General features: G+C 41.5%; 1 protein-coding gene across 16 annotated transcripts in view; it reads right to left on the bottom strand.

Moving 5' to 3' along the window:
- GPHN (gephyrin) overlaps window positions 1–27,475 on the bottom strand; it is a 383,133-nt gene that overhangs the window by 34,360 nt on the left and 321,298 nt on the right. For 10 of the 16 annotated variants that reach the window (XM_088465315.1, XM_088465310.1, XM_088465311.1 and 7 more), the window contains 2 exons: window positions 3,712–3,774; window positions 1,269–1,311 (listed from right to left, as the gene is read on the bottom strand). In XM_088465315.1, coding sequence (XP_088321441.1) covers window positions 1,269–1,311; window positions 3,712–3,774 — 106 coding nt within the window. The remainder of the gene's footprint in view (window positions 1–1,268; window positions 1,312–3,711; window positions 3,775–27,475) is intronic. The other 6 variants (XM_088465314.1, XM_088465317.1, XM_088465320.1 and 3 more) reach the window with 1 other exon arrangement.

Below are 27,475 nucleotides of genomic sequence, written 5' to 3'. Positions count from 1 at the left end.
ATTTTGTGAATGTAATAAACTTTGTCAGAGTAATCAGTAAAGGTAACTAGAGGCTTGAGACCTAGACTAATCAAGAGCAACACCCTAGTTAGCTATACTGCAAATGCTAAACTGGCCAACTGAAGGGTAAGGAATCTATTGGATTCCAATATACAGATCAGACTATTCTGCAATTATCATTTTTAAAGATAAAAAAGAAATCTGCCATGGACTGCTGATATTAATGTTTGAAAGATTACATTTACTCTGATCAGAAATATCTTTATCATGAAATGCATGGGCTGGCGATATGGGTCATTGTCTAGTCTTCCCTGGTAAGGCCCTAGATGGGCATGTTTGCTGGTCACACCGGCTGGGACACAGCAAAGGGGCATTATGGGATAATTAGTAATGAGTTCCGCACTGTAGTCACATCACTTACACACTGACTGCTGGGTGATGACACGGAACGTGCTAGTACAAGGCATGCACCCTGGCTTTATCATGGGGGTAGAGGTACCTGGTGCCATGTTGTTGGTGCACAGAAAGCGAAGGAGGGTCGGCAATGTTTCCGATCCTTATGATCTTATAGAGATTTATGGTGAGTGGTGCACTTCATGTGTTTCCAGAATACATACACCTTTGCTGTACTGATCATCATAAACCACAGCAAAAATCCGTTTGCGATTAACTTCCCCGGTGTGTGTCAGTGTCATGTCTCATTTACCAAGGCCAAAATGGCCGAGGCGTAGAGCAGGACAAAATATATTAAAGTAGCGTAGTGCCATTTGTGTACCTAGATTTCTGTCAAATGGCAAAAGTTTAGGAAACAAGAAGGCAGCATTTGTGGAGGATATATTTCAGTGTGATTCTGGGAGTAGATAAAAAACGTAAAGTAAATGTATGCGATTTGTCGGGGGTCCCTCGCTGTGCAGGGTGGCGCAGAGCCATCTCCACTCTATAAAGGGAAATCAATTTATGCACCAGAGTGAGATTAGGACTATATTTTTTGTGACGCATTTCGCAACTTACAGTTGCAATTTGTCCATATTCTCTAATTTCACTGCAATTTGCCAAATAGAGAAAAGTATCTTTAGTATTTACCAAATACAGTGTCCATTAATAATAGGCTCGATAATTTGTGTCACAACATTAATAACCTTGGCGCGACTGCAGCAAAGATGATGAGGACACATCTGTACCTTCTTTAGATAAGAGGAGCACCACAATGAAAATATTTTATGCACAATAGTGGTTAATGTACTGTACTGTCCATTTACTGTACTTACTAGCTCTGAGAATGTTTTCCTTGCTGCTACATCTGGATTGGACCTGCAAAGAGAACAACAGAAGTATCAGCAACAGCAGCAGCCAACGAGCACTTGTATAATAATGCCATAGTGACTTGTAACACATTGTCCAGCAATGATGCTACAACCCTACTAGCACTGGAGGCAATTCATGGGCAGGCTCCTAAGAATTACTCTTCTCCAATCAGGTAGTAAGGGCCTGAAATGTAATTAAGAACCATATGCAAATAATTACATGAGAATAATAGGGAAATATCTATTTATATATTTTTATCATCAGGTCTCATGTATTTATTGGATATCTTATGTGTAAACTATCACATTAAAAATAAGTTAGCAAAAAAAAAAATTCCAAAAGGATTAAATGTCCACATTGCTAAAAAGTATTGTCATCATATACAGTAGAATACTCAATATAGAGCTTTGCAGGTTTGACATGCCGGGAAAAATGGCAAAATACGTTATTTCAATTAGTTGTATCATTCATTGACCGGCTCCATGGGACAACCAGGTCTATTCCCACCGGTGTACCTTGGCACACTCAGTGTGAAAGTTCTATATCTTCTACACAGAAGCCAGCCCATAAATTGAATATATGTACATCCACACAACAGGTTGAGTTCTACCAAGCAACACAGCCTACTTGCTGTAATGGAACATGTTATGACAGTGATGTCGCAGCTAATGGTGGTTTATGATTGTCCTTCCTGGAAAAACAATGTTTAGAAAACAAAATGGATACATTTCATGGACGGGATGTCACGTGTTTGGTTCAGATTTGTTTTTTTTTTTTTGGAGGGGGGGAGTTTAAAGGTGGCCACAAAGTGTATACCGGCTGCAATATTTACCATCAATGCCATAAAATATCCTGAAGTATAGCCAAGCTAAAATACAGGAGGGTAGTTGTTTAGAATACACATTAATAAGACATACGTATAAGACATACGAAGTGTTCATTCTAGCACCTTGCACCTGTCACAACTGTGCAGGTTCTTTTGCCTGCCTGGGGTGTCTCTCTGCGCTCTGGTGCTTCTAGCACACTCAGCTGATGCACAAACTGCTGGGATGCTGACCAGAGGGTGCTAGAAGCAGCAGAGCAGAGAGTGGGATGTGACAGGTGCAGGGTGCTAGAATGAAGATTACATACGCATTTGGGCATCTATTGATGATAGAAAATCTAGCTAGGGGTTGACGGTAAATATAATCTTGACTGGAGTTATTTTGACTAAAAAGTTCATTTTATTTAATAGATGTACCTGTAGTTAAAATGTGGCAATAATGGTAAGTCCCACCACCAGAAACATATTCACGGCTAAATCAAACATACAAAAATGTCAAAAAGTTTAATTCGAATATAACGTCTGCATGTCCTTTGCTTGGGATGTAATAGTTGTAATCTCCATGCAGAATAGACCATTTGTCTTATAACCTTGTGTTCCAACACCCTAAATGAGCAACCTGCCTGCTGGTGTAGCGAAGTCAAGTCATGGCCCTCATGTATTTAGAAATGCACCATCGGCAACTGTAATTATTTTACCCGTGCCCCAGGGGCAGCTATATGCATGCATTTATCCTTAGGCTCCTCAAGTCCCGTCACAGCAGTGGCCGAAAACCGGTGGCATTAAAAACGTGTATGTGTGTGTGTGTGGGGAGGGGGTTGAGTGGGAGGACCCACCACAAGCTAAATCAAGGTCTTCTGTCTTATGTTCATTGACTACTACAGAAGATCCAGAATAATGGCTGCATGTGACAATCCTCAAAGCCCTTAATAGGAGGACAAACACGTTAATTACATTTTAAAATAATGATGTAATAAAGCAGTTTTAAGAACTGTAAATAGCCTTTTATTTGTTCTTTATTGGAAGGAAGTGCTTAATGTAAATCTTGGTTTTGTCCTAAAATATCAAGACATTATTGTTCAATTATGAAGTTTACAAAAAAAATTGTTATTGCAAATTTGAATTAAAAAACAAAGCCTGAACCAAAACTCAGGACGGACAATGTTGGATGGCAATGAAGTAATGGCGGAGCAGAGTTATGCAGAAGACTGTACCTACAAAATAACACCTCCTACAGACTATGGACATTCATGGTTCTGACGGGTACACATGGAGAACATAACGAGTGAGTAGAAGTGCTTCAAATTAACGAGCTCAGAATTGTGAAATGAAACTAGAACAACACAAAAGAGTCCTAAAAATAAACAAGTAGACTAGTAAAGAACTAGTGAGGAAAAAAACAAAAACAGATATCCAAAAGGACACAAGAGAGAAGCTAATAAGAGAAAAATGTTAGTGGAAAGACAGCGCTAAGGAAGTAAAATGAAGGTCAAGAATCTTCACGAAGTATAAGGAGCTCAAACTCATAGCGCAAAGCATCTTTTTTGCGAATGGAAGCAGCTCCTTTGATCAGTAATAGTTACTCTTGTTTCGCAGCCTCTACTCCTCCTGAGTTCATCTTTAAGCCCTTCCAATTTATAGTGGAGCTATTGCATGGACAAAAACAAAAGATTGAAAATGAGCAGAGACACTTGAGATTGTTGAATCAAGTCGCAACACGTTGGGTCACAGTTTAGTAACAGTCCCGGGTTTCGTTTCAAAGGTCAATCTTTAAGCAGATTTTTTTTTTAAATATGTATATATATGGAGGCTGTCACATTGCCATGAGCTGGAATAGAATGAATATTCTTGATAGAGTATTTTGGCATTAGAATTAATGTTGCCGATGAAGCATGAATTTTTGTATTGTTTTTGGTGGTATTACATCACAGACAAAAACAAAAAGGGGAAAAAGAAAAAAAGACAAAACAAAAAAAACCAAACTCAAATAAATACAATAGTGGCATTATTAGAAAATATAGCTCTCAGCAGAAAGATAGGACACTGTCTGGTGCAATTCTGAGACTCAGCATGGTCCTTGTATGGAATCAGACATTAACACTTTGCAGTGTCAATCACCTTTTTCAAACTCTTTACATTGACTTTCCCCCTCTCACTAGGCAAAATATGGCACACCGAGACATGACCAAGCACACGTCCAGAGACTTTTACTGTCACCCAAATCTAAATCTACTACACAAAACATTAAAATTATATACAGCATATATATAATTTTTTTTTTTTACGTTGATGATTACTGACTCAATGTAGCTTTAATTTTTGAAACCGTCTTTCATATGTGTCCATGTCTTAAAATAGATAAATACATATTGTAACGCTTTAAATGAGTCACTGCTGTAAAATACATGATTAGGACCATTCATTTGAAATAGGTCAATTCCTTCCATAACAAATAGACCACAATCTTCCTACAGATGAAGGCAATTGGCATTCAGCTTCTGCTGTTTACAAACTATAATTATAGGGAGCCTGTTGCTTCCCATCTAATTATGTTTGTCAAAGGGAGGGTGGGTCACATCTGAAACATTGTGTCTCAAAGGGAAAATTATGGGAGGAAATAGTTCTGCACTTTAAGAGAACGATTCTACCTTTAAAGTGCAAAATTCTATATGAAACGGCATAAAAAGTTGTAACTGTATTTTAAAACCAAAACAAGGAGAACCTCCTTATAGGCTTTACCACAAGCCACTGTTTTTATTGGTGATGTTTCAGTCAATCGCCACAGACATAGGGAATGATGCTGAGCCGAAATGCAAGTGGAAATGCATACCGGACCTCGCAGCTATGAGCCAAAATAAAGAAATATCGGTGTGTGCGCTGGATCATATATTCGCTGTTTGTCAAGGCAGCACACAATCCGTAAAATGGGCGCCCGTTTCTGAGTGGTAACTGGTTTGCAACCATGTGAATGCACAGAACTGTTCTGTATCGTGCGAGTGTCATTGGCGTGTACGTCGGCACTCTTGCATGATCGTAGCGTGCAGACAGAAATTGCACGCCTGTTTCTGACAGATCTTTGCATCTAGTTTGGGGTGGGTGCAAGTCCAGATCCGAATTATGATGTAAAATTAGTGGCCGGGGCACGCATCCACATGCAAAGATTTTTCATATGCACAGATGGATTCTATCATTAGCATAAGGGAGTAGGCTACCCCGGCCGATCGGAAAAGTGGGCATCTAGCTCAGGATCATTGTGGGGCTGATGCAGAGCTGAACGTAGGCCTGTGGGTTGTGTATTGCGCTTGTTTTTCGCATGCTCCAGAACTGAGCACAGACAAATACGGGCGGCGCTGAGCCGTACTCATTTCCATCACACCTACCAGGGCAGTAAAAAGATAAGTGAGCAGTGCCACCATACAGAGCTTATGGCCCTGTGGGCGGGCACCATTGCTGCCACACGGCACCTGCATCTAGCAGCCACAAGTGCAGCTGCAGTCCCGTCCGGAGAAGACTGCAGCATATACAGTCCCCAGGGGCACCCTGAAGATGCTCTGGGCAGTGATGTTCTTACCGACACTGGCATTCGGCCCCTTCTGGCAGGCCGGCACAGGACACTAGTTAACAGCGCTGACATCTACACTTATGACTGAAAAAGCTTAAATGGACTTTAATGAGGGCGTCCTACATTAGCAAAGTTCAACTTGGGAACGGTAATGCATCTGCGGGCAATACAGAGTTGGATATAAGGTAATTACACCTGGCGTATTTTTGCAAACGACAATCGATATTGCATGACATCATTCAGGGAGTGGATTTTTTTTATGTTTCTATGAATTTTCATTAAAAATATCATTCGTTGTTTACCGCTTATAAACTGCCAGGTATTTCTAATATCTGGCAGCGATAAGCGATAATTGACCAACATGTTGGAGAGACGAAAGACACAATTTATCGGCCACGGTAGTGCGCATTGGTCATCGTTCAGGGCCTATCCATTAGCCGATAAATTGAACGACTGAATGATAAATCGTTCAATTTATCTGCTATTGGATAGGCCCCTTCAGTCCAACATTGGCAGATCCTCAGCAGGGTGATGGATCTCTACTCTAAGTTTTACTTAAAACATTAATGACAATTACATGGCATGCTGTGCTGGAAAATCTAATTTTAACTCAGAGTGAAAAAAATCCCAATCAATTAAAACCAGTTAGTAGTATAGTTGAAAACTATGCTGCGTCATTTCATCTGCAAAATGGAAAAATAAGTGATAGCCAAGACAGAGTATCATGTCTATCAGCAAGGTGTGTTATACAAAAATATGTGTCATTCAAACAATTCAAATACAAGGCAGTAATTGGCACTGGGAACATTCACATGAATTGCGTGGGAGGATTGGATACATTCTGGTCCGGCACATAAATCATCCCCAGGCTACTCGTTTCATGTAAGTAAGCTTGTGAGCAACACAATCGGGTTCGGTATGTTTTGGCAACAAACCCAATGTTGACAGTCATTCTATAGACACCATTATGTTGAGACGCTCAACATGTTTAAAATGCCGACTGGTACATAATGTTGACACCCAATTTTAAACCTTACCTTAAAATTTCTATCGTTGACATTTCATATGTCGACAGGTTGCCTGGCAACATTTTAACCATGTCGTCACAATGACATTTGACATGACGGTGTCGGCCTTTAGACCGTCGGCTTTGTAGTTGTTGATAATCTAACTACATCTCATACAATCTTCTTTTTAGTAACCTGGATGTCGGCGCATGTCAAACATTTGTATAACTCACGCCGGTGGTGTTGCAACATTATGGTTAAGTTGTTTCATAATGTGCAGCATTGTTGCGCAATAAAATACAATATGAAATTCAGCTTTTGGAGAATTTATATTATCTATACATCATTTTTTTTCTTGGTGCCAGACATTGACCAACCCAGAGCAATGGTCATTGATCTTAGGCCAACATCTCATTGGGTGCTTTGCACAGACATTTGTGCTCATTGCACCATTCTATTGAACGGCCCCCATGGCTTGTTGGATTGATGTAGAAATCATTGTTTCCCTTTATCTGTTTTACGGCAGGAAGGAGTGAGACAATTTGTTCTGCCCAATGTATGTCACATGAGGTAAAGAGCTTGTGTGACAGATCTAAATGAGAGCTTGAAGGTTCATTTAGTCACGGTCACAAGAACCAACAGCTATTTGTAGGGGGCTTCAAATTCTTTGCATTGGAACAAATCGTGTAATATGTTTACCATGAAAGCAAACCTCTTTGACCTTACTGTGGAGGCTGTTGCGGAAAAGGCAGACGGTGAATAGTCTGCAATCATGTAGCCAGTTGTGGGAGGAGGATTAAATCATATATCACATTAACTTTTTTTTTCTTCCAATTATAAGCACAACATTTGCAGGTGTAGAGTTCACAAATACAGTTGTTTATTTACACAGAGGGGACGCTTGGCAGAGTAAAGGGGCATACACACTACACGATAAATTGAAGGATATGGACGAAAACGATAGTTATAGTTCATAGCGTTCAATATCGTCCACTGTGTATGCAAGATATCGTTAACGATGCGCGCTCCCGCAAGTTGTTAACGATGTCTTTCATCGCCTGAACTTGCAGGGCAACCTGACGATATCGTAATGTAGTGCATGTTCAGGGATGAGGGAGGGTAGGGTCACTGAACGATATCGTTCAGTGTGTATGCTCAATGACGTTTCCGACGTTGAGCGCGGCAGTGCATGGAAATATCGTTAAGTGTCTATGAGCCTTAAGACTTATAGGGCTATATATCTGACCAATTGGCTGATAGCTGCTATATCTCAAGTTGCAAGTTAAGCAATTTTATTATTTTATAGGAAAAAAGTATAAATGAACATCGTAATTATTGTAATTATCTAAATCGTTATCCGAGATGCCAAGCATTGTCAGTAATTGTGTTATCTAATCGCCCAAAAACCAAAGTAACCCGTTTATTGGGTAATACAGAGAGAGTACCACCTGAGCACTTTAACCACTCAGGCCGTTTTTTAAGAACACGAAAGGCAGCACATTGTCCAGTCATTTCATAAAACACCCTATTATAAAGAGCATTTTAAGCGCAATACGTTTTAGGCACGAGTGTTCATGAAGCTGGGAAACAAAACACATGTGCCGCCATCTTTGCAGCAAACTTGGTTATCAGCCATTATTAAGTCTGTAGCTTTAAAAAAAATATATATATTATGTGCTGGATGTCGGTCAATGAGCTTACTGTCAGGAAGTTTACCTACATATGTGTCCTCATACCCTTGTTGCACCATATGGCACAAGACTAAAGATGTGCACAGACCCCTGTGTTTTGGTTATCTTCGTGTTTTGGTTTTGCAGATCGACCCTCAAGTGTTTTGGTTAAAAATTGAAAATAAAAACTATTAGAAATCGATAAAAAACAGCTAAAATGTTTGAATCCGAACCTTGACCCGTTCTACTTGGAACCCCTAAATTCGGGTGTGTTTGGATTTCAGAAATCCGGACCCGCACCTCTCTACACAAGACACATGATGCAGCTTAGATGCTCTGTCACGGAAATCAGTATGTAATACCGGCAGCTGTTTAGCTGGTGAGTACCCAAACCCTTCCCTCTCCCCCCCCAACACTCACTTAGGGGTGCCTAACCCTCAAACTCCCGGGGTGGTGCCTAACCCTAAGTCCTCCCGGGGGTACCTAAACCTAACCCCCCCCCCTTCCCGCACCCTAAACCTAACTCTCCAGGAGGGGTGCCTAACCCTAACCTACTCCCGGGGTGCCTAACCCTAAACCTCCCCCCTCCCCGCTACACTCCCTAAACCTATCCTTCCCCCGCGCAGCTAACCCTAAGGACGCCCAGGACTTACCTCGTTCGGGCTGTCGTCCTTCGGTGTTTCGGCATATGGATTCAGACAGGCGTCTGTATTTTGACATCTGTCTGAAGTCCCCCGTCGGGATAAAGACCGGCGGCATTTAGTCCGCCGGTCTATAAACTGCATCCCCTGCCACGGGTAGATGTTTCCAAACTTTCATACTTTTTCCTGAATTAAGAGTCTTATTCACATCATAGCTCCATACAAAGTTGCTTACAGTATCTAGGCACGTAGGATTAGTATTGCTGTCACAGATAAAGTTGCAGATGAAGTAAATGATGAGTGGCGCGGCTCACTTGTATCCTCAGTCTTTTGCCGTTTTACCCAGGTTGGTGTATGAGTCGCACACAGCAGCTGCATGTACTGTAATCCCGGCGCCAGTACTCAGGGTACCCCTGCCTTCTCCTGTTGTCGCATTAGTGATGCGATTAAGACGCACATTTCTTGTGAAAAAGTATGTGGCGGCACATATGGTGCAGCTTAATCGCCAAGTCCGTGGTGCATCAAACAGGGCTGATTTGAGGATAGGGTATGTGGACACATCTGTAGGTGTAAATACCTCATTCAGGAATGTGCTACCTGACATCTGTTTAGTTTTGTGAAGCTACTGAAAAAGTTGACATATATATTTGTGAATGATAACCAAAAATAAGTTCCTTTGTATAAAACAAAACCTGCAACAGGTAGATGTTCTAGGAGGAGATATATCAAAACTTGGAGAGAGATAAAGTACAAACCAATCAGCTCCTGCCACTATATCGACCGTGGGGTAGATGTACTAAGCCTTGGAGAGAGATAAAGTGGACAGAGATATAGTACCAACCAATCAGCTCCGAACTGTCGCTACACAGACTGCGTCTGAAAAATGACAGTTAGCAGCTGATTAGTTGGTAATTTATCTCTCTCATAAAGGCTTAGTACATCTCCCCCTTAGTGAGAAAAAAACAGTAACTGTATGTCTAATGTGTATATGGATAGGGACTGACTTACGGGAAGAAGCTTGCAGGGCTCTGGTTGTGTGTGGGACGCACCATAATAAAAATATATTGCATGGATGGTAGTACAGCTATAAATATGTGGGCTGGCAATAGGTGCATGTACATGTTGAGTCACATAGTTTTAAGCACTACTATATTTTTTAAAGTCAACTTTTACTCAAGCTTGGCCATCCATTCCCTCTGTTAATGACTGACATTTGCAATAAATAATTTTGCTGGCTGACCATGCTGGAAAATAATAGCAGCTAAACATTGACATATTGATTACTCTAGCGCAACCTGCTGGCCTGCATCAAGGAAATACAGTAACTTTGTGTAAAAAATTTAAATAAAATAAAACATCTCGTGTCAACTGTGAAGAAATATACGTAATCCGGTAATGCTATACATTCATGGAAAATGACACACTTACCTGCAAGCTGCTATAGTACACTTGTATACATAATGTACATTTGAAGTATACATCAGTTCTGCATAATGGGGGCCTCTGGTAATGATCTTCACTCTCTGGGGCAGATCCAATTGGCAGCCAGGTTCCGCCGTGCGCTAATACAATGCCTGAAATTAGGGCAGGAAAACCTTCTCCCCACACCACAGAGGCATGAATAACAGGAAACGCGCACAGACCGAAACGCGTAAGCCAATTGCATGGTCACCCAATGTGAAATGGACACTTTAACCACACTGGTGAAGAAAACTCATCAAAATTGTGCCATGATCACAGTTCTAGAGAGAAAACTAACAATAAAATGAAAAGAAGAGAAGATACTGCATAACATTTCAGTTGAACATAACACACACTTTTATATTTTTTATATAATACTCATTTGTCCATTAGTTACAAAGTCATAAAATCAGACTATGGAAGGGGAAATGTATCAAAGCTTGGAGAGAGATAAGATACCGACCAATCAGCTCCTGTCATTTTTCAAACACAGCCTGTAACGTGACAGTTAAAAGCTGATTGGCTAGTACTCTCCAAGCTTTGATGCAACTCCAATTTAATCTATTTCTAAGAGTTGGATGCATCAAATGCTCTCTTGTTAAACAGCTACAAATGTAAAATACATTTTGATATAACAAAGAAAGGTATTGTTCAGTATTCATAGATACATATTAAAACCCCCATATAGTTCAGCGCAAGCTATTGTCTGCTTTTATCACACCGTGAGGCTTTTGGCCTGTTAGTATGGTTGGCAGGGAAATGATCCAAGAGACACAAGCAGACAGCAAGCCCTCTGCTGAAGAGATTTTTTCAGGCCTACCCAAAATTTATCCCACCCATTTTCATATTGTCGGAGCCACGGTGATGGTGAATTTGGGCCAATTTGCCGAAATCGCCAGTCGCAGATGGCGATGTCTGCAAACTGCAATGTGTACTGTCACAATTCTAGGCAGAAAGTTCTTTTTGCAAAAAGGGTAGACACCTCTCCTTCAGTGACCAGCTTTATGGATTGCCTCCTGAAACATTTACTAATAGACCTATACATTTCACAAGCAACTAATTTACATAAGTAATCTATTAGTTCAGGCTTTGTGGTCATTAGGACGAGTATTCTATCAAGTTAGAGCAGCGGTTCCCAACCACGCTCCTCAAGGCACACTAACAGTCCAGGTTTTAAGGATAGCCTTGAGCACAGGTGACTTACTTAGTACCTCAGTTATTTTGATTTAACCACCTGTGTGTATGTGTGTTAGTGTGCCTTGAGGACTGCGGTAGGGAATCACTGAGTTAGAGCATCATGAAGAAATTCAAATAACACCAACCCATGATACCAGTATTAGGACATGTTATCATCTGTCAACAGTTATCTAGAAAGTGACTAATTGCTCATTATTTGGGGTGGAATTCAGTTCTGCTGGATGTGCTGTCCAGCAGCTACAAAATATTAGGCGTGTGATGGGACATTAGTGAAGATAACTGGTCGAGAAGTAACTTCACTCGGTTGTTCCGGCATCGTTGCACTGAACTGAATAACCACTCTTTCCGTGGATGCACTATTACAGTACATTATTAAAGGTCATACTATTAAGTTTCCTTGGTTCTTGAATTGCTACACCATGAATAAAATGAAGGCAACTGGTAAGAGATAGGTAACAGTCTGTGCTCAAACTGTTGCAGAATGGAGAATTATACGGTGAACGGAAAATTATAAATTGCTGTTAATTCATTAAATCAAAATTGTGCAGTTGTCATAAACAAATACATTGCAACATTAAAAGTACATTTTGAGGATTATTTTCCATTAATATACACATAAACCTTGTGTGTTGCTATTCACCAACAGTTTGAAGTGTCTAAAGCTGCCCGTTCTTAAATTTACAACACTCCCAGTTAGATAACAGCTTAAACTTCTGTAACACAATGTAAGAGCTAGATTTATGTTTGGCTATGCAATCTTCTGCTTCAAGGTTTCCTACTGAAGATTTGTGAAGCACTTGTGATATAACGTATGGAAAATAGTTACTCTCTTGAGTGAGCTGGGTTCTGTATCTAGCACTTAGGGTTCTATGTTCTAAGCCTTGGAGAGAGATAAAGTATATAGATATAAAGTACCAACCAACCAGCTCCTGTCATTTTTCAAACACAGCCTGTAATATGGCAGGTATGAGCTGATTGGTTGGTTCTTTATCACCCTCCAAAGCTTTGTACATAGACCACTAAAGCGTTACGTACAAAAAAACAACAACATTACGGAACACTTAGGGGTAAATTTATTACAGTGAGAGTTTTTAGAAGTGGAGATGTTGCCCATAGCAACCAATCAAATTCTACTTAACATTTATCTAGCACCTTCTAGAAGATAAGAGCTAGAATCTGATTGGTTGCTATGGGCAACACCTCCACTTTTAAAAACTCTCACTTTAGTAAATTTACCCCTTAGAGAGCCAAGTGTACAGATTTTAAAACATGAATTGACTAGCAATATGAATGTGAAATGTCATACTATGTGACTTTTTTACATCCTATATTAGATAGGAAGTTTGGCCACAAGTTGGGGTAACTGAACCCACAAATTGTCATCTTCAAATCTTAATCCCTTCTTCAGTGGAACCAATGGTGGCACTTTGTGGGTGTAATTATATGCTTACAAATCAAAACCTGGAACAAAACATACATACTGTGACACGTGTTAACAGACTGTTTCACAGCTAGATCAACAGTTGCTTGTTATATTATTATAGATAGCAAAATTACGTACTTGAGTACAATGGACACAATGAAGTATAAAAGCATGCTATGGCGACATGAAAGACCAAACACTATGGGAGGCAAGCTTAAAGCGACATTGACTAATCCCCATTATTAATATAAATGGTACAATATGATTTAAGGGACCTTTGCTTAAAAATCTGTCCTTGAGACGTTAAGATATTTTATATCATAGAGAGTGAGTAAAATCAAACAGTAGGCAAAATATACAACTACAAAAGGATATTACTATAAAAAAACCCTCCCTTCCTCTCAACAACTTTATTTGTTTATCTAAAGAAAGACATGGGGATCGAGGGCTGCAGTCAGGCAGTCATACTGACCTATTCAGTGATTCTGACACTTACGGTCCTGTGAGGGAACCCACATACTTGCAACAATTTATGGGTTCTGCTTCCAGGCCCAATTTACGACAATTATTAACGGAATTCAATATACAGCAACATGTATAGCAACTTCAAAGATAGACATAAAAATGATACAGAAACCAACAGTCAATGTACAGAACATATGTGTATATATACATGTATACATAGGTATACATATATATATAGGGACCAAACAGGAAACATGCTGGTGAGCTTGCAGTACACAATGCAGCATTCCCGGCAAAGTCATGCACTTAATAGCATTCACCCTCACCTCCTTTGTTCTGTGGTTATATTTCAGATTTGACACTGGTTTCTGGTTAGAGAAATTTGGGTGGTAGCCGGGCTTCCATTTGTCGGCTGTCCAATGTGAGTAAGTCTTTAGAACTTAAAAACACCAGTGCAAATTTTGAAATGCTCCTTTAACGTGAGTGGGAAAAATGGATACGGACGTTGGAAGATTAGACACGGTTTGAAAGCTGAAGCTTATTCGAAGTGTCTCTCGTAAGGTTGCACTGAAAAATCGGTTCTTTTTTAGCTAACCCATTCCAAATGTGGAAGGATTAGCAGAGACAATGGTGGTAACTGCATAGAACTACATATGTGGCAGTTTGTTCCTTTTTTAATGAGGTACACAATCAAATAGACAATATATAGTGTAGCTGGTTGGTCAACGAAAAAGTTACCAAGTCATTGTGAGAGTATTCCAACAGTCATGGTGCCGATGGCCACAATACCGAGAGCAGCATCCCAACTGTCAGAATCCCGACAGATTGTGTAGGTAAGTAGTAGGGTTAGGGGGAGGCTTAGGGTTATGCTGCGGGACCAGATGGTTAGGATGGTATCTGGACTATAGATAGTAAAAAGGTCAACAATGTCTAGATAGACATCAGATGTTAGACAGGGACAAAAGGTTGACACAGTTAGGGTTGAGGTGGAAGAAGCTCGACAGTTACATATGATCGACAGGGTCAAAATATGGACATGAAAATGGTTGACACACAGCTGGTTGACACTTTTTTTGTAGAGTTAAGCACTTACCGGAGGGTTAGAGTCGGGCACCTTCCCCGATGGTTAGTGTTAGGTACCAAGGGGAATGTTGGGGTGAAGATTAGGGTTAGAAAAAAATAAATAAAACATGTGTCGATCATTTGTGTGTTGAACATTTTCAAGACCTTTTGACCCAGTTGACCATTTGTACCTGTCGACCTTCTTCCATGTCGACCTTTACTGTGTCGGCCTGTTGTCCCTGTTGCCCTATTGCCTAACATCTGGTGTCTATCTGGACATTGTCAACCTTTTTATTGTCTATCTTTAATACCAGAACCGGTTAGGGTTAGGCTGCGGAAGGGGTGAGTTAGGGATATAATACTTACAGAAGTCTGTCGGGATGCCGCTGTCGGTATTATGACTATCTGCATCCTGACCATTGGGATACCCAACCCTATTCAAACATGTGGTTAGCGTTGTTCTCATGTTTATTGATTCTCAATATTGTAATGTTTTCAATGGTGAACACTGAAATTGCTACCTGCTACTTGTGCCAAACTAATAACATTTACAAACAAAAATAGGTCATCTAGTTAGACAACTGGTAGTGGCAACTTTTGGGCGGGTTCTTCTCCAGTTATGGGTCTCTAAATACTGTTTCATTTCTGCCTGATCAACTACGATTATCTTAATGCGTGAAGCTTCCTGGGAGACTAGGCCAGCCTGCTGGAAACCGCCCCACTTCCACAGTGACATAGGTAATCTAGTGCCTTGATGACACAAACGACAGGAATTCACATCATATTGATCCTGGCACAAATCATGGCATTAAGCAGTGGAGGCGGAGCCATGATGACACACTGCACAGTGCCACGCCTCTGCACCACCCAGATGGATCTCCCAGAATGGAGAAATGAAATATTGCCTAGTATAAGCTATAACAGGACTATTTACATACACAACTCATATCGCTGATTTGAATTGGATGGAATCACAGCAGCATCATCATGGGTATACAACTAATAAATTAAGTCTTGAGAAATCAGGGTGATTCTGAAAACCAAGTCAATGTGATTATATATATGTGATATAGTGCCAATCATCGTGAACAAACTGAAACAATTGTTGAATGCCACTGCAAGGTTTGGACAACTGAACCACAAAAAATACATTGTTCATTTACCACAGAGGCTTAAAAGAAATCTCCATCATCACATCTAGTTAGACAGTAAGGCCTTGGATTCAGAGTCACTCGCAAAGAGGCCACATCTACGATTTTTCAACTATGCATGCTCACAAGGCCAAATGAGGCATACTTCCAGATGTGTCCTAACTACTTCCGCAGTGGCGCCGAAACAGCCCTTCCGTGCGATTCGGCTTGCGCCAAACCTCTTCTTAGCTCGAAAGTTCTTCTTCGTCGCACAAATCAAATATTTAGATGTGACAAAACTGCTTTGCTAGATGTTGCCTATCAAATTAAGCAGCACAATTTTTTCATCTGCATGCAAATAATCTGAATCTGTATACAAAGTGCTATGATGCAGCGGTCGCGGCTTTTTCTTAAGCTCTGTTGTGCATCATCCGCGACTTTGTAAATTTTTAAAACTAATTTCTCTGAGGTAAAAGTCACAGCACGGCGTCTCTAGCACACTTTGCATGGTGTTTTGCAGCTACTGTGATGCCACTATGATGCTCAATTTAAAGAGAAAGTTGCTACACTACACAGCGGCTCAGTTACACCGGGCGTCTAATGCCTGAAGGCTTGCGGTTTGATGAATCATCTGTACTCATCTCTGCGGGTCTGCAGGGTTAAGAGTAGCACGGAAATCAGCTGTAACTCCACTTGCAGCTAAATGGGTGTAACTGGCGGATCGCACTTAGCATAAATATCCAGAGGGTGTGTAGACGGAATTGTGGCCTATGCAGTGGTAAGCCTAGGAAAGATCCAACGATTTCAGATAGGTCTCTTGCATCCAGGTTAGGGCTGGTGCAAATCTGTGCAGATAGTGGTGACAGCTGCTCTCACAAGCAAATCTATAGCGCGGTGCAACCAATAAATCCGGCAACAGAACAGAGGCAGCTATTATCAGACACGCCATGTGGACGCTTTACATGCGACTCTGAATCAGTCTAAGGGCCTCATTCAAAGGTGGACGCACTGCCGATGTCTGACGTGGTGGAGCCATTCTTGGACGGACAAACTGCACCTGCCAAAGGAGCAGGTGCAAGTTTCGATGGTGTGACCAATAGTGGCGCCTAAGGACACACTAATCAGTATTACTGCGTGTACGAATGCTGACATTGTGCGCCACAGTCCTTGCACATTCGGACGCAATCATGTACACAAGGGAAGGACTTTGTATCAGCATTTACATAAAAGTCCAAATACAGAGGTGTCCTCCTGGCGCGCACACGATACGGTACCCCAGGACAGGGCAGCATTCGTACCATGCAATCCTATGGATCGCAGGAGCAAACGCAGTGTGCGTACCTGGTCACGGGCATGTGACTCACGTCATACGTGGAGCGATTTGCCACATGAGTGGCAAAGATACAAGAGGACACATCTGCGTGCACTTCTACGTCCACCTCTGAATGAGGCCCTAAGTCTATCAATTGCATAAACTGTATTTTGTTAGTGGCTTACACATAAAATGACAACTTGATTCCCCTAAATATTAAACAAAACAAAAATGTAATTATATATATATATATTACTAATAATGTTTAATAACATTACACCAACGTAAAACATAGCACACTATAGAGAATGTTTAATCACATTAGTCCCTGGCCCCCTTGGAGCTTACAATCTAATTTCCTTACCATAGGCACAAAAAGACACTAGAACCAATTTTACTCAGGCCAATAACCTACCAGTATTGTCTTTGGACTGTAGGAAATCAGAGAATCCTTTTAAAAGTAAACTTAAACCCCTTAATGATCACTAAGACTACTTTAGTATAATATAATCCAAGCTCTGCACTAACACGAATTGTAGTGAGGTCTAGTTGTAGTGGACTGCACTAGACTTGGAAATTCCAGCAAACTTTTCAACATTCCTAGCCTCTAAAAATGGTCATCCACCTTCAGATGATTATTTTTAAATACTTACTGCAATTTTTATTAATTATATCACATTATCGCTCTAGCTTATTGGATTATTGAGCACCAAAACCTCCAGTTGGAAAAAGTTTTTACCACTTATTACGATAATACATACAGTGCATCCGGAAAGTATTCACAGCGCTTCACTTTTTCCACTGTAGGAACATCTCAAAGATGATCAGTGGAAACAGGATGCACCTGAGCTCAATTTTGAGCTTCATGGCAAAGGCTGAGAATACTTATGTACATTTTGATTTCGTAGTTTTTTTTTTTTTAAATTAAATTTGCAAAAATCTCAAAAAAACTTTTTACACGTTGTCATTATGGGGTATTGTGTGTAGAATTTTGAGGACGAAAATGAATTTACTCCATTTTGGAATAAGGCTGTAACATAACAAAATGTGGAAAAAGTGAAGCGCTCAGAATACTTTCCAGATGCACTGTGAATGCAGAGAATTCCAGAGGTACTCTGCGACACATCGTGGGGAGTTGGATCATCCACTTTGAGTCCAGGAGCCCAATAAAAGTAGAGGTCAGGGGTCAAATTGTGATGGCTGGATGACTGGGTCAGAGCACTCCAAAATGGCAGGTCTTGTGAGGTGTTCCCAGTATGCAGTGGTTACTACCTACCAAAAGTGGTCCAAAAAAGGACAACTGATGACAGAGTAATGGGCGCCCATGGCTCATTGATGTGTTAAAAGAACGTATGCAGTTTACTAAGATGGCTACTAAAAGATCTGCCATCTGTTTCAAAAGGAACAACAATCTTCTTCAAAGAGATACTCAGGTTTTAGGGCTATCCTATGGAAAACCTCCAATAGTGGTTCTTAATTCACTTTAAGGTACTAGAAGGCATTTTGTAATATGTTTCAGCAAAGCCACATACTCTTTCTTAGATAGAGGCAAGATGTTCAGGTGCATCAGGTAGATAAAAGCGCCTCAGCCGTAGCCATACTAAGCAAGGCAATCATCCTGGCTCTTCTTGCACAGACTTTGTCACTGTCCTTCCGGTTCCTGTTCTTATTGCACCAGGTCTACCCAAACTTCCATGAGAATTTGCTCCCACTTGTAAACGTTTGAGTGTTTACTCCAAGATCTTCAGAGGCTTCAATACCTGATTAAAAAGGATTGTTTACTATGATGATGATTATCGATGGGTGTTAGCCTCCAATGATTCATGGCCTCAGTTTAATCTCGGTTTTCTTTCGCTCCATTTCAGGCAATACTGAGTCGCCTGGAAATAGCATCTTCAAGATGGCTACTGTAAGACCCCTTACCTGTAATGGCCCAATGACAAAATTCTCCCAGCTATCCTCCAGAGATTTATGCAATCAAATCAAATAAATTTGCTGGACCCAGTGGTTCCAATAATAAACGTTTTGGGGTGCTGTGTGTTTGTGTAGCTTCCAGTGTAGGCAAATGGTAGTCCAGGAAGCATTATTTAAAATAAGCACGATACATTGCCAGATTACTGAGCGTCCACTTGTTTTCCAGGCCTGCGATCTAATACAGACATCAGAATATTTAAATTACTTTGTTTCTGATCCTGTTTCTTGGTCACTGTTACTAACTCCTAGAACAGTGGTTCTCAAACTCAGGCCCTGATTCAGAGCTGAACGCTCTGACAGAGCGTCCAGCTCTGAATCAGGGCCATCCCTCCTCCTTTTTGGAGCGGCCTCCTGGCCGCTCGCATAGCTGTGGGTGACCACCCATAGCTATAGCGAGCGGTCAAAATGATGGTCGCGATGGTCTTGACCATCGCGACCATCAGGCTTGCGATGAGACCCTGCGGTAGGGTCTCGCTGCCACAAGCCCTGGAGTGCTTTTGGCTCAGGACCCAACACAGTTGATATTTTTCAGGTCACCTGGCAGATGTACAGGTGTAGTCATTACTCACTGACACATTTTAAAAGATCCACAGGTGGAGCTAATTATTTCACTTGTGATTCTGTGAGGAGACCTGGAAAACATGCACAGTTTGAGGTCCTGAGGACCAAGTTTGAGAACCTGTGCCCTAGAATAAAGCCTGCCTGGTTTGATTACATTCCTGTTCCTAGACCCGAGTCCATTATTCCACTACTGCTGTCCATCAGTACTCCATTTGATCTTCACAAAGAAATCAGTTCAGACACAAGATTTCATCATTTTAGAGATGTACAGTAATGCTGTTATATTGGCACCTGCTGACACTGACACTAACACGGAGGTACCAACAATGGCTGCATTTCATCAAAAAGAAAGATATTTATTTATAGGTATTGCTAGTGTAGGCAAACTATATTTGTCAATAATTAAAAAAATGGAAACAGCATTGGCACATTGAAGTGTACAAGTACTTAAGCCTCGAGTGCCAAAGCAAGGATCTGATTCTCAAGATACTGTAATTGTATTAACAAAAAATCCAAAGGGGAAAAAAAAAAAAAACAGATGTTGAAAGTGATGATGATGATGATGATGATGAATGATCAAATATGCTGGGCATACACTGTCCATTGATTGGTCCGATCAGCTGATAACCATTTGATAGGACTGATAATTGAACAGTACAGTGTAACGACCAATCAGTAGTTATCGGTCTGTCAGACATGAAAAATCGTCCAGCATGTCCGATAGATCCGACAATTGATTGGCCGCATATGTTAGTGTATGCATTGCCACGGCTGTCCATTCAACATTTCCACTGTTCTTACACAGGGGAGGAACGTGGAAATGTTTCCTCCACTGGGGAGGAATGCAAATATCGTGTGAAATATCTCACGGTGTATGGCCACGATATCCACGGCTTTAGGCTGTCAGATAAAATGTCATAGGCAAACGCAGGGGGGCTTCCATCTGCCTGGAAACCCCCCTCCCCAGCACAAACCATGACCACAATAGAAATAGTAATATAATAGAATATTACTAGTGCTGTATGTTCTTCTCAGTATCACAAATGAAATGATTAGCACCACCTGTGGATCTTTTAAAATGTGTCAGCCAGTAATAAATACACCTGTACACCAACTAGGAGATGTGGAAAACATGCACTGTTAGTGGTGCAATGCTATAGACCATCAATAGGGTTAATTATTAATACTGTATAATAATACACTATCCAGTACCTAAGGAGACCGATATGTACATACAGTCAGGTCCATAAATATTGGGACATTGACAGAATTTTCATATTTTGGCATCTATTTACCACCACAATGGCTTTGAAATGAAACAAATAAGATGTGCTTTAACTGCAGACTTTCAGATTTAATTTGAGGGTAATTACATCCAAATCAGATGAACGGTGTAGGAATTACAACGGTTTCTATATGTGCCTCCCACTTTTTAAGGGGCCAAAATTAATGGGACAAACTAAACAATCCTAAATCGAACTTTCACTTTTTAATACTTTGTTGCAAATCCTTTGCAGGCAATTACAGCCTGAAGTCTGGAACGCATAGACATCACCAGACGCTGGGTTTCATCCCTGGTGATGCTCTGCCAGGCCTCTACTGCAAATGTCTTCAGTTCCTGCTTGTTCTTGGGGCATTTTCCCTTCAGTTTTGTCTTCATCAATGAAATACATACTCAATCAGATTCAGGTCAGGGGATTGACTTGGCCATTGCATAACATTCCGCTTTTTAGCCTTAAAAAACTCTTTAGTTGCTTTTGCAGTATGCTTCGGGTCATTGTCCATCTGCACTGTGAAGCGCCGTCCAATGAGTTCTGAAGCATTTGACTGAATATAAGCATATAATATTGCTCAAAACACTTCAGAATTAATTCTGCTGCTTTTGTCAGCAGTCACATCATCAATAAATACAAGGGAACCAGTTCCATTGGCAGCCATACATGCCCACGCCATGACACTACCACCACCATGCTTCACTGATGAGGTGATATGTTTTGGATCATGACCAGTTCCTTTCCTTCTCCATACTCTTCTCATCCCATCACTGTGGTACAAGTTGATCTTTGTCTCATCTGTCCATAGGATGTTGTTCCAGAATTGTAATGGCTTTTTTAGATGTTGTTTGGCAAACTCTAATCTGGTCTTTCAGTTTTTGTGGCTCACCAATGGTTAACATCTTGTGGTGAACCCTCTATATTCACTCTTGTGAAGTCTTCTCTTGATTGTTGACTTTGACACATATACAGCTACCTCCTGGAGAGTGTTCTTGATTTGGCCAACTGTTGTGAAGGGGTTTTTCTTCACCAGGGAAATAATTCTTCTGTCAACCACAACAATTGTTTTCCGTGGTCTTCCGGGTCTTTTGGTGTTGCTGAGCTCTCCGGTGCGTTCTTTCTTTCTAAGAATGTTCCAAACAGTTGATTTGGCCACACCTAATGTTTTTGCTATCTCTCTGATGGGTTTTTGATTTTTCAGCCTAATGATGGCTTGCTTCACTGATAGTGACAGCTCTTTGGATCTCATATTGAGAGTCGACAGCAACTGATTCCAAATGCAAATGTCACACCTAGAGTCAAGTCCAGACCTTTTACCTGCTTAATTGATAATGAAATAACGAGGGAATAGCCCACACCTGTCCATGAAATAGCTTTTGAGTTGATAGTCCCATTACTTTTGGCCCCTTAAAAAGTGGGAGGCACATATAGAAACCGTTGTAATTCCTACACCGTTCACCTGATTTGGATGTAATTACCCTCAAATTAAATATGAAAGTCTGCAGTTAAAGCACATCTTGTTTGTTTCATTTTAAAGCCATTGTGGTGGTGAATAGATGCCAAAATATGAAAATTCTGTCAATGTCCCAATATTTATGGACCTGACTGTATATGTCCAGGGCAGTGCTAAGTTCTTCTGCTGCTCCCTCAGACTCCCGGACTTGCTCCAATGCTCAGGAATGGTGCAAACATATGACATACTGTAGAAACATTCAGCTCAAACAGAATGGACCTACTTCCGTATCTAATGGCATACTATGATCGCTGGTCCTGTATATGCTCGAATTATGCAACACAATATACTTTGTACAAACATATTAAAGCTGGATAAGTGATAATTATGCCCTCTTCATGGACTGGCCACACTCATTCTAAAATCAAGCATTTGGAAACCCCCCTCTAGAAATCCTGCGTTTGCCCTGAAAGTCTCCCCCCAACATGTGTTTCAGTATCCCCCTTCCTAAATACAGTTCTACTTGCTGTGATATTGTTAAACTTATAACTGCTGCTACACTCCCTGCCCGGTAAACTAATGATAATGAAATGGTTGAAGCCGCTACTCTTGAAATGATCACTACATTTCTGGTGTTACATTAGAATCAGACGAGTCAAGTATTTGTGATTATAACATAATGATTGATCAGGTTAGGGAGGATGGAATAGGATCAGTAGAGAAAACGTTCTGTTGCAGCGGCAACTGGTACAAGGATTGTTCTAGCAACAAGAACTTATCTATGCTATCTTTCAACAAAGAAAACAAACATCAGGCTGTTTTACAAAGTACAGAAAGTTCTGTCAGCAAAACCTTCTGTCTGACAGCAAACGTTAAGCGGTAAGGACCATGTGCTGGCGATGTGCACTGCGAATTGGTAATATACCGGGTTGGGTACGGGATGCCGATGCTCAGGATCCTGGCAGTCAGAAACCCGACGCCGGAATCCTGACAGGGTTAGGATACAGACACATCCTAACCCTCCCCCTCTCCCTACCCTAACCCTCCTTTCCTGGTGCCTAACCCTAACCTGCCCCCTAGTGTCTAAAGCTAACCTCCCCCTCCCCACACCCTAAACCTAACTCTCGCCCCTTAGTGCCTAACCCTAACCCTGCTACTTACCTTCAGGATGCCGTCTCCGGAATCCCAGCGGTCAGTATTATGACCGCATCCCGTATATACCTACTATTAATAAGGGTATAGTAACATTTATTTTCTATATAAAATGCACCAGTTCTAATAATTATCCACCACTTTGTAATAATTGACATTTTAATTTGTTAAATCATGGCATAATATTGAATTTATTCTAGAATTTGTACCATTTAAGAAACAAAATCATCTAATAAGCTACATTGTAGGGGAGGGGGTTATGTGATAATGGGCCATGTTAGCTTACCATCTTCCAACATGGCCAAGAGAAGACACCTCCTTCTGTTTCCCCAGCTTACAGAGCTACAGGTGGACAATATTTTCTTGTTGCCAGCAGGTATAATCATCATTTACTTTTACGGATATAATAAATAGTAACACAGCCTGTCCCGGTATAGAGTAAATACACTTTAAGAAGATTTGCCATTGCACAAGTTAAAAATGGAGTTATCCACCCCCACTTTCAATAGGTTTGGCAGCTCCATGAGTAACAAGCCACCAAGTCATAGACGGGTTCTAGGCTGCAGGTTGGGGCCTATGGACATCAATTCTTGGGCAATGGCAAATAACTTTTTGATTTGCATGTGCATTTGCAAGTGAATACGAATGGGTATTGGCTACGCTGGTCAGCAAGACATTTCCAGAATCACTGCAGTTCTGAATTCTTAAATGAATGCCCAGTGTTATTTTTCGGCCACATTTCTAGTGTCCATGCAAAACGAGTTGCAGAAACTTTTATTAGAATGGAAATGTTTAAGTCAACTACAAATGTTAAAATAAACAGCAAATGATAACCGCAAACAAGTGGGTCTAGATTGAGAAAGGACTTTGCCTTCCTGCCAGTTCGGGTACATCAGCTGCAGTATGGGGGTACTAGTAGCTGCACTAGTTAGAACATCAGCTGCAGTACGGGGGTACTAGTTAGAACATCAGCTGCAGCATGGGGGCACTACTTAGAACATCAGCTGCAGTATGGGGGCACTAGTTAGAACATCAGCTGCAGTATGGGGGCACTAGTTAGATCAGCTTCAGTATGGGGGCACTAGTTAGAACATCAGCTGCAGTATGGGGGCACTAGTTAGAACAAAAGGTTATATGTAGAGGTCGGAGGAGGTAAAATGTATCCTCCATATCCTTCTCTGGTCACTTGAACAGTCAATGACAGGTGGGTGAGGCACTAGTTCAGTAAGGGCAAGGTCCAGGTGGAACAAAAGTTATAGTAGGAATTTCATTGGAACTCCAGGGGCAAACGTGGACTTTTAGATCACATATAACACATATACTAATACATACATACATATTAACACAGTATACATACTTACACTTTTCATGCAGCAGCTGCGGCAGGTTGCTGATGGGGACGAGTACGTCGCATCATAAGGCCACGCCCCCTTGCAGCGTAAGGCCATGATTCGCTGGGATACAAGGAAGGGACAGGGCTACTCATATTGGCCCCATCTCCTCAATGTGACCAATTTAAGGGGGGGGGGAGTCTGTCCGTCAGGTGGGGTTTCTGGGTACCCAGAAACTCCCTCCTGTGAACACATAAGGCCAAATTATTTCAGAGAACCATGCAAAATTCATTTGCAAAATGCATAACAGTGCAAATAATTTGTGGAACAGTTTTGGAGATTTCATTTATCTTTGTACTTAGGGCCTAACTCAGACCCGTTCGCTAAGCTGTGTTCGCACGTAGCCTGTCGATGTTTGCGATCTGCGCATGCATATAAGACGCAGTGTGCATGCGCGAACCAGTCCATGCGATCGCAAAGCATTCGCACCATGTACACAGACACCCCCTAATGAGTGACAGGACGTGCTGTTTGTGGGTGGTGACAGGGGGTGGTCGATGAAAATGGGGGTGTGGTGGTGCTAACGCAGGCGTGTCTGTGCGTTTGAACACCATTTCAGGGGCGTGCATAATTAAGATGCAGAGTCATAATACACGTCGCATGGCTGAATTACACACAGCAGCACTCGCAGTGCTTGCGGTAGGGTATGGTCAGCCACAAGTGCTGCGTATGGGTCCGATGTTACTCGATGTTACCGATTGTTTAATACACTTCCTGGAGACGACGTGTGTTACTAAGGGAAAGTGGGCGTCTTGTGTCAGACTGGTGAGCGTCTAATACATACCGCGATCGCACGGCAAGACACAGTGGGCGTGCTAATGTCTTGCTAGCGATCGCAGGATTTGCATACTCAGGCTGCTGACGGCTGCGTGCGAAAGCATCCTAGCGAAAGGCTCTGAATCAGTATGAGTTTATCAGTCTCTTCCATCATCTTTGACTAGCTGGGATTCCTGCCGGTGCCCGGGTTGAAGACTTGACTCTGAAGTACACCTGCAGCCTTCATTTTCTTTACACTATCCTCGCTTATAATCTGGATATCTATGCAAATTAGGAGTAAATGACAGTGCAGGCAGCGTATTCTCATACCGTTTGGAATGGGGTATATAAGGGGCAGAACAGAAATTAGTATAGCTTCCAAAATCACTTGAGTTTCAGAACTCACTTTAGAACAGAGGGAATGATTCAGCTGCAGACGGACATGCTATGGCAGCTGCGTCAGCTGTAATATGGTAATGCAGCAGGAGGCGTTACGCCTCCTACATGTATTACTGATCTGAGCTGTGTCCAAGGACGCAGTATCGGACCATCTGCAATCCCTTCATGTGATCAAGCAAGCTGGATGCCGCAGATGAGTACAAGAGGGAAGGAAATCTCCTGGCCTCTCCACTCCATCCCAATGGCGGTGACGCGCCTCTGTTATGAGAAACAATGGCTGTCGCTGCACGCTCCCCGGCCAGAAGTAGTAGTAGACTGTCAATCACTGACAGTCTGCTGCCGGACGTTGTGCGGGATCACAGACCTGTACTGCACATGCGCAGTGTGTGTCAGGTGCATACACTGATTCCCGATTATCGGGAATCTGCGTGATCCCTGTCATTGCGTCTGCAGCTGAATCACCCCCTGAAATCACTCTGCAGATCAACAATGAAGACCACGTCTAGCAGGACTGCCATCAGGGGGAAAGTGGCAGGACTGGAGTCCCATTACGGGTAAGAAGGGGGCCCGTCCACAATGGCACTGTGTGGCTGCGATCAATCTCCCCTGCTGTTTTATAAACTCCATGTGCTAAGTTTTGCCAGGATCACAGATTGGAGCTTGATTATGCTGTCTGCCACAGTCTGAATGTATTGAGTGCTGAGCTGCTCATGAGCCTGCCAGTGTGACAGTGTGTGTGTGTGTTAAGCCAGCCACTCAAACTGTGTAATTTAAGAGGGTCTTAGTTTTATGGGATTGTGTGACAAAGTTCAAGAATAGGCAAAAATCTATTCCTGAACAAAATACACCACCTTGCCAAATTTGGTGGAGCTACTGTAGGTACAAAACTCTGGCCCTGCATAAAGAAGAAACAGACACTTTCTCGCTTATTATATAGATAAATGTTGGTCCGCATACAAAACTGCTCCATTGCACTGAAGTTTGCAGGCAATTGTTTATGTACAGCTCTCTTACGGCCTTACCACAGAACCCCAATGTGCCTGAGGTCTGGACTTTGACTTGACCACTCCAGAAAATTATTATTTTCTTTTTCAGCTATTCAGTTGTAGATTTGCTGATGATATATTTAGGATAATTATCTTGTAGCAGGAACCAATTTTTGGAAAATGTCCATTGTAGAGTTGGCTTCACATTTTTTTTTTTTTTTTAAAGAATACTCTGGTATAAAATGAATTACACAGTGATATCAAGGACAGCAATGTATCCACTGCTTGCAGCTGAATAACAACCTAAATTCATGACCCCTCCGCCACCGAGCTTGGTAGTTTGTCTGAGGTTCTTGTGCTAATTTGCTGTTTTTGATTTTCACTGATATGTTAGGACTTGGTGAGGATTAGTAATGTACTTTCTTTTTTACATGACTGTACAGTATATAAAATGGACAAACATAAAACCAA

Source organism: Taudactylus pleione, unplaced genomic scaffold (assembly GCF_031769625.1).
Source record: "Taudactylus pleione unplaced genomic scaffold, aTauple2 ptg001956l, whole genome shotgun sequence".
Taxonomy (NCBI): Eukaryota; Metazoa; Chordata; class Amphibia; order Anura; family Myobatrachidae; genus Taudactylus; species Taudactylus pleione.
This window is presented reverse-complemented; position numbering and strand designations above follow the sequence as displayed.